The sequence below is a fragment of the Panthera tigris genome, chromosome C2 (assembly GCF_018350195.1).
Source record: "Panthera tigris isolate Pti1 chromosome C2, P.tigris_Pti1_mat1.1, whole genome shotgun sequence".
Taxonomy (NCBI): Eukaryota; Metazoa; Chordata; class Mammalia; order Carnivora; family Felidae; genus Panthera; species Panthera tigris.
This window is the reverse complement of record NC_056668.1, coordinates 120,625,259-120,639,463: the sequence shown is the minus strand read 5'-3', so window position 1 is coordinate 120,639,463 and position 14,205 is coordinate 120,625,259. Positions and strand designations below refer to the sequence as shown.

Here is a 14,205-nt window from a genome sequence, read left to right as displayed (position 1 = left end):
TTGCCTAAACTTTTCTCGGTTAAAAAAACAAGTTCTATTTTGGAAAATTTCAATCATATACAAAGTAGACAAAATATAATGAACTCCAGTACTCATCACCCAGCTTCAATAAATATAAACATTCTGCCATTCTTGTTTCACCTGTACCTTCCCCTTCTCCTATATATTTTTATAACCAAATTATTAATTGATCTTCCACATTGAGTTAGTCATTTGAATTTATTTTTCATTTAGTAAACTATCCTGTTATATCGTATCATACATTTTTTCATAAGTCACCTAATATAGTGAATGACAGTATTAAAAATTATAACAAAACTCCCTCCCATTTAACAGAGCACTTTCTATGCTATATACTGTGCTCACGCTTTAAAAAAAACACTGGTTCATTTAATTTAAGATGATTAATAATGTAGGTGTTGCCCTTTAATCTGCAAAGGATGTAGAGATGTTGTTTGTTAAAGGATTAATCAAAAATTAAAATTGAAACTTATGTTTCCATAAAGAGAATTGTGTGTTCATGACTGTGTTTCTCAGGTATAATAAAATGCCAACACAATTGGAGATGCTGTTTGTAAGGAAGGACTAATTCTAAAGAAATCTTTTTTAAAATGTTTTATTTATTTATTTTTGAGAGAGAGAGAGCGCACATGTGAGTGCAAGCAGGGAAGGGCAGAGAGAGAGAGGGAGGCAGAGAATCCAAAGCAGGTTCCAGCCATCAGCACAGAGCTAGACGCGGGGCTCAAACCCATGAACTGTGAGATCATGCCCTGAGCTGAAATCAAAACTCAGACACTTAACTGACTGAGTCATCCAGGTGCCCCTCTAAGAAAATCGTAATATCTATTGTCTAAGGAACAAATAATGGCCTTTCAGTGATTTAGTACCATATTAGCATCAGTTATAATACCAAATTATAAATAAGATGCTATAAGAACTGAAATACTTTTTTACTGTGTACATACTTCTAAAATTCAAGAATAAACCAAGAGTTTTAGCAAATTAAGAGCCAAAATATCTTGTTTATGCCCATAGAAGGCAGAAAATGGATTCTGCTGAGGGGAGAAAATATTTAACTAAGTGCCTCACAACCGTTTCTCTCATTCTCTCTCATTCTGTCTTGTTTAGCTTTATGAAGTTTCCCCAGAGCTCTGCCATCATTCACTGGTGAACCAGTACTGGGTAGTTGAGGGAAGATGGGGATTTGAATCAATATACTGTTTTTTGATAGCTTTTTGACTATGGGCAAGTTACTTAATTTCTCTAAACCTCAGTTTCCTCATTTACAAAATTAGGAAAACAATACCTCCCTCTTAGAGTGTTTGTAAAGATTAAGAAATACACCACACTAAGCAAGTAGTACAGGGCCTAAGACTTAAATATGTATAAATGATCATTATTATTCCTGTGGGATTCATAGGATGCTCTATGCTACAGGCAGGGTAGCCAGATTTGGCAAATAAAAATACAGGATATCCAGGTAAATTTGAATTCCAGGTAGATAATAATTTTTTATTATATCTAAATATATCGCAAATATTGCATGGAATATACTTATACTAAAAACATTATCCATTGTCTATCTGAAATTCAAATTTGAGTGGGCATCCTGGCAAAATAGCTTCTCTTTTAAAAGGGCAACTTTTAAAACAAACTTATAGGAATAAAGCTGTGATTAAATTTGATATTTCATCTGCTCATACTTGGTACCGTCTCCTTCCTCCAATACACTCAGTATTTTCTCTTCCAGGTAATGCTCAAGCATCATATATCAGAGAAACAAACAGTGCCCGTATTTTGGAGCAGAATGTCGACTTTTCCCCCAAATTGAAATCTGTTGGATCGGTTACTATCCTAAACTAGGCATGGGTTTTAAAACTACTTACTGAATTATATTTGTATTTAAATCTTTATTTGGAAAACCATAAAGCACTACATAGGAAAGTCATATTGAGGACCACTAAAAAATATACAAACTACAAATCCCTGACAGCGCTCAATATCTCTGAAACACTATTTCAAATGTTCTCGTTTTCTTTGTGTGCATCATGTTTTCTTTGTGTGCACGAGGTTAATTATTTTTCAGACTGTGCTTGTGACTAGCACGGAGACACACAAGATAAATAAAGCAGATGGGTTTTACATTTTATTCCAACCAGACCGTACAGCTTAACCTCTTAGCTAGACTAAAAAGCCTGTTATCCTACCGGTATTTTGGCTAATTTGTAGTTAGATTTTTTAATGAGATAAAATATGGCTTTCCTAAACGCAGGGGTTGGGAATTACTTTGTGGTAATATATTCTTCTATCTCTTTTCCACTTGCGGGACATGTAATCCATAATTCCTTGCTTCAACAAGCAACGTGAGGAAATGAGAGACGCCGGAATGTCTTCATCCATTTACTCCTTAAAAGCATTTGCAGGGGCGCCTGGGTGGCTCAGTCGGTTAACCGTCTGACTTCGGCTCAGGTCATGATCTAGCGGTCCGTGAGTTCGAGCCCCGGGTCCGTGAGTTCGAGCCCCGGGTCCGTGAGTTCGAGCCCCGGGTCCGTGAGTTCGAGCCCCGCGACCGTGAGTTCGAGCCCCGCGTCGGGCTCTGTGCTGACAGCTCAGAGCCTGGAGCCTGTTTCAGATTCTGTGTCTCCCTCTCTCTGACACTCCCTCATTCATGCTCGGTCTCTCTCTGTCTCAAAAATAAATAAATGTTAAAAAAAAATTAAAAAAAAAAGCATTTGCAGGCTGTGTTTAAACTTCAGGTAGATTATAATGCAATTATTCCAAACGGTACTATATGTGCCACATTTATTTCCTCATTCATAATTTATTTGCCAGTACACTAGAAGCAGTGCTCCATTTGTTTTTCCTTAAAAACACGCACCTTCTGCTCAAACTCCCTATTTCTTTTCCTCCTGTCGCCAACAGTCGCAGGGCGCTGTACTCTTCAGCTCCATCTCGTGTAGAAAAATGTCGACTGCACCCTCAGCCCGGACCAAGGGGCGCATCCACTAGTGGAAAAGATGGAAAAGCCGGGAACTTTACTTAGGCGTCACCACTAAACGAAGAAATGATTTCCTTTTAGATGCTGTCTCAGAAAAAAGCAGGTCTTTAGAGCTGACAGGAACCTCAGGAAAGCATATATATTGATTTCCTTGATAAATTCAACCGAATCTGGAGAAAAGCATACTCCGTTTCGTTAGTACTGAAGTAGTTAGAGTGAAATTTCCATCGAGCTGCGATTCCTGGCGAAATCCTTCCGAAGAGCCAAGTAAGGGCATTCTCTGAGCGGCAGTACGTACTACGCTGGATGCCTCACGGGATCCTACAGCAGAGTTTACGCACGTCAGAGAGCCCAAAGGAGAACGCCTCGAGGCGGTTTGGGAGGCCGGTCGGCGAGAGGGTGAAGTCCTCTGCTCGGTGAAGACGACTCGAGCAGACAGGAGTCGTTTCCGCGTTTTGGCCCCACGCTGCCGCAGGCAAGGAGCCGAGGGGCCGCCGGGCCCCGGTTGCCCACAGCATCTCCCCAGAGTTCTCCTCCTGAGAAACCTGCGGGTCACGGACGCCCACCTTTTGCTTGTTAATGTAAATGTGCTTATGAAGCCCTCGTGATTTTTAAAGTTGCCATGTGTGGTTTTTGCTTCCTCGGACCAGGGCAGAGGGAGCCCCGAGCGTCCCTAAGCCTGGCGGGGAGGCGCGGGGCGCGGGGGGCGGGGCGAGGCGGGGCCGGGGCCTGGGGCGGGGCGTCCTCTCCGAAACCGGCCGCTCCGGGCGGCGGCGGCGGCGGCGGCGGCGGCGGCGGCATCGGCTGCGCGGATCGAGCGGCGCGCGGATTGGTTGCGGCGGGCGGAGACGTCAGGCTCCCGCGGCCCGAGCGGCCGCCGGGCTAGCGCGGCGCAGTAGGTTCGAGTGCGTACCGCAGCGCGGAGGTGTCCTTTGCCGTCCCGCTTTCCGCCGCCGTCGCCGGGCTGTGCCGCTTGAAGCGGGACGCGCCTCCGCGCTCCTCGCCGCCTCCACCCGCGCGGCCGCCGCTCCCCTCGTCGTAGGCACACGCACCATGACGAAGAAAGAGAAGAAGTCCTTCAACCAGAGCCTAGCCGAGTGGAAGCTCTTCATCTACAACCCCACCACCGGAGAGTTCCTGGGGCGCACCGCCAAGAGCTGGGGTGAGCGGGCGGCGGTTGGGCGCCGGGACCGGCAGCGGTCCGGGGGACGCCGGGCGGGGTGGGGTGGGAAAGGAAAGGCGGGAGGCGGCTCCCCGCGCGGGGGCCCCCAGAGCAGCCACAGCCTCCGCCGCCCACAGCGGTGTTCGTCCCGGGCCGCCAGACTGTCGTACGGGCGGTGGCGGAGGAGGGGCAGCGCGGCCCCATTCATTTCTAGCGTGGCGGGCGGGCCGCCGCTCGCTCCCGAGGCAGCCGGGCCCGCGGGCAGCCCCGGCCGGGCCGCGCCGCGCCGGTTTCTTCCTCCCAGTCGGGAGCGGGGCGCACGTGCTGTGCTGCCCAGGCCTCCGGCCCCGAGCGGCGCCGGAGGCTGGGGACCCCTGCCCGGAGCCGAGTCCCGAGCGTGCGGCAGCCGAGAGCCCGGGCCTCCTTTGTACGGAGCGCGCGGTCCGGGAGAGGCCCTGGCTGAGGCGGCCGGTGGCGCCGAGCGGTTCGGGGAAGCCAGACCCTGCCCCACGCCCGGGGAGAGGAAATTTCCACTCTCGCCGCTATCTTGTGACTCGTCCACGCTGCCACCCCGGTCGGAAGAGTGTGAGTGAGTGTTAAGTGTGTGGGTTGCATCTTTGTGCCGCGGTTAGTTAATCACACAAGTACTTGGTACACGAAAATGCACTTGAATTCGGACAGTGAGAAGACCATTAAAAGGGTTGGTTCCTGCCTAATTCCTTTTTAATTAGAGACGTTTTCTTCCTGGCAGAGAGGCTTCTTTTGGGGAAAGTAAATCCCAGGGGGAACAGTTTTTGTGCCTTCAAAACATGTGATGGTTGTGTATGTTAGCAGTTTTTCTGTGTATGAGTTCTTTGTTTTAAAAGACATATTTAAGCCATCCACCAGTGGAGTGCTGCTTTAGGGTGCGTTTTTGCTTTCCGAAAATTTATATTAATTTATAATTTATATTGAATAAGGACTAGTGTTTTGTTTTGTTTTTGCCTTTTAAAGAACACCTTGTTAGTAGGTCTTGACCTTTTTTTTCCGAGTGAGAATAAATTTCTAGAGTTGAGAACTATTTGGGCACGACATTTTTAAGAGAAACAGGGAGAGGGTAAATTAGCTATGACTCAAAAAATAAACTGTTGCTTTTGACTGAAATTGGCTCCTCCAGAGTGGAAAGGAGGCTTAAAGTCCTATCACAAGCTGAAAGGGGCCTTGGAGGTTTTTTAGCCCAACCCGCAGTTTAGAGATGAGAAAAATGAGATCTAGAGAGGTTGTGATTTTGCTTTGTGTAAAATTACATATTCCACAGAGCCAAGAAAAGAACCCAGTTGTCCTTTAATCCTAGTCCAGCAGTTTTATTATTTTACAGATGCCTTGCCTAACTAACACTCACGATTTTTATTTAGATAGCTGTCTTTTGGGAACCCACTAATGTGAAGAGGAAATAAATCTTGCATCCGGAGTTAAATGGGGGGAAAGTGGTGAACAATTATTGCTTCTAGAATGTGCTACCATTTTGCTGAAGGAATTTTTGAGTGGTGGAGAGGGATTAACTTTGTAGACTACTTCCCTCAGTGCCTTATTTCCAGTAATAAGTACCTTCATTTTATGTTAGAATGACATTTCTTAATGCAGGTAGTACTTCTTACCTAACCTTTGTATTTATATGATGTTGAAGTTGAAATTTTATTGAGTATATGCATTTAAGTAAATAATAGGCACAAACTGTCAAAGTGTAAAGGCATATAAGAGTTCTAGTACTACAGGTAAAGTTGGGATTAGTTTTAGAAGGATTAAAGGAGACTTATTCAAAATTGGAAATAAGGGTTATTCTTTTTTTTTTTTTTAACATTTATTTATTATTGAGAGACAGAGAGACACACAGCATGAGCAGGGGAGGGGAAGAGAGAGGGGGAGACACAGAATCTGAAGCAGCTCCAGGCTCTGAGCTGTCAGCACAGAGCCCGACGCGGGGCTCGAACTCACCAACTGTGAGATCATGACCTGAGCCGAAGTCAGTCACCCAACCAATTGAGCCACTCAGACGCTCCAAAATAAGTGTTATTCTTATCAACAAATAATACATTTCCGCGTTTATTGGAGTAATAGTAAACCAGTGCAAAATGGCATAAATTGCCATCCATAATCCTATCCCAACATAAGGGCATCTCTCTAAGGATATATGTAGATGTGGTGTGTAGAGGCTGAAGTCCATACTCCACTCTCCAGGCTGTGTACCCTTGAGCGTGGGGAGTCTGCCTAGAGAAAAGAGTATCTTGTTCCAGTTCTAATTCTTAGAAAGGCACTGTATGGGCTAGCTGCCTGATCTCATCACCACAGAGATACCCACTGTTAATATTTTTGATACATATCTGGGCAGACTTAAATGGGTATAATGTCAATTTTTTTTTTTTTTTTAACAAAAAAAGATCCTACAACAAGTGTTGCTTTATAGTGTTTGGAATATATTGTGGGCACCTTCCCATGTTAATAAAAATCTGTATCATTTTTAATAGCTCACTAATGTTCTATTATATAGGTCCGTGTACTACCATGATTTTTTAAAACAAACATGTTGATTAACATGTATATCTTATGTATGCATGGGAGATACCCAGGGAAATATGAATAACTCCTGATTTTTTTTAACCAGTACTTTATCGTATGTACTGGTCTCTCCTCTGCCCATTCCCTCCAGCCTTGCATGTACATTTCTGCAAATTTATTTCTTGATATATGTTTCTACTAGTGCAATTTCTAGGTTGTATTTAATATGTGTACCCTTTACGTTTTGGAAATAAGTTACTTTTTTTTTTTTTTAAAGAAACTCATTTGCAAATTTTTTCTAGTTGCTTTTGAATTTCAGTGTAGGTGTAGCGGGGAGATGGTTATGTGTTTGTTTTTTGGGTTGACTTTGGTAAAGTTGCAGTGTCTGCTGGCCTATAGAAAAAAGCCTTCTCTACCTCAAAGATTTTTTTTTTTTTAATGTTTATTTATTTGTGAGAGAGACAGAGACAGAATGCAAGTGGGTTGGGGCAGAGAGAGGGAGGCACAGAATCTGAAGCAGGCTCCAGGCTCCGAGCTGTCAGCACAGAGCCTGAAGCGGGGCTCGAACTCACAAGTTATGAGATCATGACCTGAGCCGAAGTTGGACGCTCAACCGACTGAGCCACCCAGGCGCCCCTACCTCAAAGATTTTATAAAGACATTCATTTAACATATTTCCTAATTTTATTTTTTACATTGAAGTCTTTAGTACATTTATCCCGTCTAATTTGAGGTTCTTCAATGCGTGGGATATATTAAAAGCACTCATTTAAAGAGCAATTTTAGCATTTATACTTGGGATAGAGAAAATAGTGGAGGTTATACCATATTGTCTTACTTTATAGTATTTTTAAAAATTTTATTCATTTGTGAGAGAGACACAGCGTGAGTGGGAGAGGGGCAGAGAGACCAGGAGAGAGAATCTCAAGCAGGCTCTGTACTGTCAGCACAGAGCCCGATGTGGGGCTCAAACTCACAAAACTGTGAGATCATGACCTGAACCAAAACTAAGAATTGGACGCTTAACTGACTGAGATACCCATGCACCCCACATTGTCTTATTTTAAATGACCATGTAAAAGATTTTTTTTTAAGATTTTATTTTTTTTAAGTAATCTCTATACCCAATGTGGGGCTCAAACCCATGACCCCAAGATCAAGAGTTGTGTATGCTGTACTGACTGAGCCAGCCAGGTGCTCCTATATGAAAGATTTTGAGTTGCTTCTTGTATGTTTGGCAGTTTCAAAATACTCGCAGATATAAAATCACTTCAGTTGATTTTCACAACAACCTTCTAAAATAAAGTGCACTATGTAGATGATCAAAGTATACCTAGAGCTGGTTTCTTATGCTGAACAGTAATGACACATCAGGAATTAGTAGTTGCCATGTATGAAAATAGGACAAAAAAATAGCATCTTGTGGCTTATGTTGCAAATACTAAAACTAAATGCATTAAATACAATTAGAGTGAAAGATAGCTTAGAAATCATCTATTATTTAAACTGTAACAGACCATGTGTTGCAATTAACATTTTTAAGAATAATGAAATAGAGGGGCACCTGGGTGGCTCAGTTGGTTGTGCATCCAACTTCCACTCAGGTCATGATCTCGTGGTTTGTGAGTTCGAGCCCCGTGTCGGTCTCTGTGCTGATAGCTGGGAGCCTGGAGCCTGCTTCAGATTCTGTGTCTCCCTCTCTCTCTGCCCCTACCTTGCTTGTGCTCTGTCTGTCTCTCTCTCTCAAAAATGAATAAACGTAAAAAAAAAAATTTAAGAATAGTGAAATAGAATAGTAAAAATACCAGTTTATTCTGCCTGATAAGTTTATTCTAAGGAAACATGTTCCATGAAACTTTTCTGTACTTTATATATACAGATACCTTGAGTAAAATGTATTTCTTATTGTGGCTCACAGTCAAAAAAGCTTGAAAGCCACTAATGTAGCCCTATGTCCTCATTTCATAGGTGAGAAAGTTGAACTCGTAGATCTGATTTGTCAAAATTTACTCAGCGATAGAATCCTTGGCCTTTAAACTACCTCCAAGGCCAGAGGCTTTTTTTTTTTTTTTTTTTTAAACTATGCTGTGACTTGATGTCATTTAATGACATCTGCTGTGGGCTTCTTTGGAGTTCATTATCTGAGGGCTGTCAGTAGATGCTCTATATTAATATTAACTTAAAACTTGAGTTACTGATTTCCAAGCATACTGGGGATTCTGGACCAAAACTATTAACATCTACATTTTGTTCATGTACCTTTTCTTTTATTATAGATCCACGAAGTGCCATTTTCTCAGTCACCTGCTCCCATTCTGGGTCATGCCTCAGTAAATGCTCTGCTTTGGAGATCAGACTCCATCCCATCTTGGGTGTCTGACTGTAGGGGAGAAGGCAAGTGTGTTTATTTTCCCAGTATCACATAGTTTTGTAAGATGTTGTTCTTTGTCCTGTGGAGTGTGACATACTAAAGAAACTTTACAAAAATGTGCACTGTTGGGAAAGTAACAGGACTTGCCTTACCCTGTGTGCAGGCTATAAATGAAGGTCAGTGGTGGGTGTGGCAGCGGCAGCAGCAGAGGCATAATGAGCCATCACCCAGCAGGAGACAGCACTTCCTGGACTGGTAGTGGAAGGGAGGGGACAGGGTAAGTTTGTGTGTTATGTTCTAGATGTTGTAATTACAGTAGTATGTGCTTTACTATTGTTAAAGACCAACCTTCCTCTACCCCCAAAATTTGATTCTTTGAAATTGACTTTTGAATTTATATCTGTAGAATTAAATTAATTATATTAAAAGAAGTTTAAAAATCTTTCTATCTTTAGTCACAATATTTCCATGATTTGTCGTGTTTAAGGACCAATCGTGTAATGGAAAGAGAAACATTTAACGTTGAAAGATAAGTTTATTATTTTCTAATTATGCATTTATTGCATTAATTTTGAAGTAAAATTAATCTGTAATCTTTAACCACTTAGAATAAGCACTATTAACATTTTAATAGTCTGTTTCTTTTTTGTAAATAATTTTTTTTATGTATAAGTAAAAATTTAAGTATACACTTAGATAGCTAGTTTTATCTTAATTTTTGATGTTTGAGGGGATGGTTTTTACTCCTCTGCCACCTTGGGGGCATAACCTTGGGGTTATGTGTTGGGGATAACCTTGCCCCACTCCATCACCTCTGTGGGAAATGTTCACAATTCCTCTTAGAATTTATGTATTCTGGTGTCTTCAGTTATTCTATGTTGAGACTTCCAAATCTACATCTCTAGTTTGTATGGTTTTTTTTATATTAATATAACCAACTGCCTGTCGGAAATCTTCAATTGGATGTTTCATAGGACTGTGGAATGTTCAGTACACTTCTTGTAAATAAATCTCCATTGTCCTCAGGGGCTCCTTAGTATGACACACACACTATAATCTTGCTGACTTATTTCTCTGTCTGCCATTCTCTACCCCTTCTGGGCCTGTTTCCTAGCTTCTGAATCTCTCTCTTTGACCTTGGCTTGGGTATTCAGATGTCAGCTTTGATAGCCTGATCTCTGGTACACATCTTTGAATGCCTATTTGCCTTAAGACTGCATCAAGTGCCTGTGTATCCCACAATATTTTTTTCTGTTATAGCATTTATGACTTTATGTAGTAGTGTTGCCTGTTTACTAGACTATACATTCTTACTTACTCGTCTTTGATTCCCTAACATTGAGCCTTTTGCCCAGCACTTAGTAGGAAGGTAATAAAAATAAGTTGAATGAGTGAGCTCTATTATGAAGTGTTCCCATGTAATTAGTCTTTTACAACATTTTAAAAACTGTTTTGGTATTGGTGTATCATAGTATAAAGGTTCCCGCATGTTTGGGCATCCCACTACCCCCCCCCCCCGTTTTGTTTATTTGTTTGTTTGTGTGTTTTAACATAGGCTTCATGCCTAGTGTGGGGCCCGAACCCATGGCCCTGGGATCAAGACCTGAGCTTAGATCAAGAGTTGAATGGGGTGCCTGGGTGGGTCAGTCGGTTTAAGCGGCCGACTTCGGCTCAGGTCACGATCTCACGGTCCGTGAGTTTGAGCCCCGCATTGGGCTCTGTGCTGACAGCTCAGAGCCTGGAGCCTGTTTCGGATTCTGTGTCTCCCTCTCTCTGACCCTCCCCTGTTCATGCTCTGTCTCTCTCTCTCTCAAAAATAAATAAACGTTAAAAAAAATTTTTTTTTAAATAAATAAATAAAGAGTTGAATGCCCAACTGACTGAGCCAGCCAGGTGCCCCTACCACCCCCACCTTTTTAATAGCATTGTGAGTTTTCATAGAAGTTCAGAGGAAGCATCCACTTAACTTTCTTGTTGAAGATTCAGCTGAGTTTGTGACTGCCTGAGTGGTGCATCTGATTAGGATAACAGAAACGAGGTGATTATCCAGGTCTCCTGCTTCCTGCTTTATTGCTCTATTTAGCTTTTTATACTGCTCTTATGAGACCTGCATAAAGGACCTGTGTGTGTGTGTGTGTGTGTGTGTGTGTGTGTGTGTGTGTGTGTGTGTGTGTTTTAACTTTTCTCAGATTTAATGGGCATTTATTTAACAGTAATGTCCTGCGTCCTGCAGGGTGCTTTACAAATAATATTTCTGAAAATAATCCTTTAACTTAGCAGCCTCCCACGAATCTGTTTAAACTTTGTTACTGATTGTGGACTGGCTCTTATTTGTGACTTCTTAGTATTTTGCTGATGTCATAGTAAGGTATGACTCACCCTCATCCAAAGGTACTTTTCTTTAAAAAAAAAATTTTTTTTAAGTTAATTTATTTTGAGAGAGACAGAGAGCTAGTGGGGGAAGGGCAGAGGGAGAGAGAATCCCAAGCAGGCTCTGGGCTGCCAGTGCTGAGCTCGATGTTGGGCTCGAACCCACAAAACCGTGAGATCATGACCTGTGCAAGAGTCTGACGCTTAATGGGGCACCACCCAGGTGCCCCAGCATAAGGTACATTTCTGTTGGTAGATTCTGGCCCATAAATAGTTGCCCTTTGTGTGCCCTTACCACCCCCCTCCCCCAGTATCTCTCATAATCATTTTCCTGATTCGCTCCAGTCTGTTCTACCTTGTTTCCTAAACGTGTATTTCTCAGGTGCTGTCTTTGGCCTTGTTTTTTCTTCATCTTCTTCCCTGGCAGTCTCATAAAACAACTGCAAAGATCACTCACACATTTTACTTACTGGTTAACATCTCTCTCAGATTCAGTTGCATCCTGCATATCCCATAAACCTTGAGAGAGAGAGGCTTAGATATCTTGACTAACTCTGTAACTAAATTACCTTATATGTCACCTTGCAAACAGAGCTCTTTTTTCCTTCCTCTACTGAAGTTCTGAGTTGCTCCTGTATTTGCAATTTTTGAAAAGAAGGTCACTATCTTTTTTGTCATTTGGGCTCTAAACCTGTCCAAGTCATGCCAGTTCTATAATGTCTCTTAAATCTGTGACCCACATCCTCATTGCCACTACTACAGTTAATTCAGGAATTAATTTACTCTGCCCTATTCCTCTCCCATGCCCATATCTTACGAAAACCCACATTCAGAGGGGGTGCAGGGTGCTCGTTTTTCATAGCTTCATAATACTAACCACCTGTTTCAAATTTTGTAGTCCTTAACACTTGCATCAACCCTGTCTCCCCTGTATCAGGGTCTGGTAGTGCCTTTTCTTATAAATTCCCTGATGAAGGCACCTGGGTAGCTCAGTCGGTTAAGTATCTGGCTCTTGTGATTTCGGTTAGGTTATGATCTTGTGGTGGGATTGAGCTCCGCGTTGGGATTCTCTCTCTTTACCTCTCTCCCTCTCTCTCTCTCTCTCTTTCTCTCTCTCTCTCTCTCAAATAAACATTAAAAAAACTATTAAAAAAATAAAACTTAAAGCACCAGATGAAGAGCTTTCATAACTTTTCCAAAGTTGTTCCAAGTTCAAATAGACCATTGGCTTTCCAGCTTCTACCTGCTTCTTAAAACAAAAAAAGCTATAGTGTTATTGACTTTGGGGAAGCTCATAACTTCTGATGCATCTCCAGAAAAACCCAAGGAATCATTTGGAATCATTGTGACCTAAACCACTGCAACTTCACTGCTGTCAGGTTATTTTTAAGGCTACAGCTTTGATCATGCTACTTCCCATACCCTAAAATTGTATTTGGATCCCCACTGTTTTCAGAAAGTTTAAATAATTTCCAGACAGCCTGGCATTCCGGGCTTATTACATACTGGGTTAGAACTAAGTTTCCAACCTTATAACCTGTCATTTCCCACCGTACTCTACATATACCACATGTCATAGCCCAAATGGGTGGATCTGAGGGCCCTTGGTCTGGAATGCTCTGCTCATTCCCTCCCCCATGCCCTTTCATCTCTGCATCGAAAATTCTTTCCTACTTCACAGATCTAGCTTGAGTATCAGCTGTCATAAGCTTTCTCTGATGTGCCCAGATGAAAATAATACCACATTTATCTCCTGTAACACCTAAAACTTTGTATCCTGGATTATAGTTGTTTATGTACATTGCTCTTACTAACTAGATGTTCTCACACATCAGGATTTCATTTGCACATCCCTGTAGCATCTGGCACATAGTAATAGTAAGCACTTACCTTTTTTTTTTTTTTTTGATGCACAAATTGTCATTTAATCAGTTTCATCTTGAGATTCATCTATTCCTTGGGCTAAAGTTGAAAGTATTGTTGGGCTAGTATGGCTACACACTGTGAAAGTCTTATTCGTGGAGATACTTGTACATAAAGGCATAATTCCCCATAACTTACCATGATTCTGCCCCACTAAAGTAATTCATTTTGAAGTTTCCACATAGGGCACTGTAGTAAAAGTGAGCCTGTGGGCATATATATTTTTTCACTTCATGAACCTTAGAAGTATATCAGTATTCTGAGGTGACCAAACTAGGACTCAGAATATAGATCTAATTTTTGGTTCCACACATCCAGCTAAGCTTAGATAACCCATTTAAAATCTCTTGCTTTTAATTCTGTAGGAGAAAAGTTGAATGAGAGAGTTTCAAATGTCACTTTGAAATGAAAAAAAAAAATGTAAATGCTTTAGAACAAGAGGTGGCCAATTTTTCCTTTAAGGGACCAGGTAGTACTTTAGCCTTTGCCAGCCCACTGGTGTCTGTTGCAACTACTCAACTCTATTGTAGCTTGAAAGTAGCTATAGACAATGTATAAACTAATGGACCTAGCTATGTTTCAATATTTGATTTATAAAAACAGGCAGCACCTGTGGTTTGCTGACCTCTTTAGAAGTTAGTGTCAGTGTAGGCTAACTCAAGAAGTCTGGACTAGTATTAGATGTAGACTCTTGGCTTTGTTCTTTTTATATAATGAAAGTAACCCTATTGGTTGAATTTTTACAATACAGATGTGAATAATCAGTAAGTCCACTGTCTTCTTCAGCTTCTTTCTTGGGTAACCACTGTTAACAGCAATGATTTTTAAAATGTAATACATGGTATA

General features: G+C 41.9%; 1 protein-coding gene across 1 annotated transcript in view; it reads left to right on the top strand.

The window, feature by feature from the left end:
* Window positions 1-3,845: 3,845 nt before the first annotated feature.
* Window positions 3,846-14,205, top strand: part of ATP1B3 (ATPase Na+/K+ transporting subunit beta 3) — a 45,381-nt gene continuing 35,021 nt past the window's right edge. Inside the window, exon 1 of the mRNA XM_042998602.1 lies at window positions 3,846-4,160. Coding sequence (XP_042854536.1) covers window positions 4,052-4,160 — 109 coding nt within the window. The 5' untranslated portion in view covers window positions 3,846-4,051. The remainder of the gene's footprint in view (window positions 4,161-14,205) is intronic.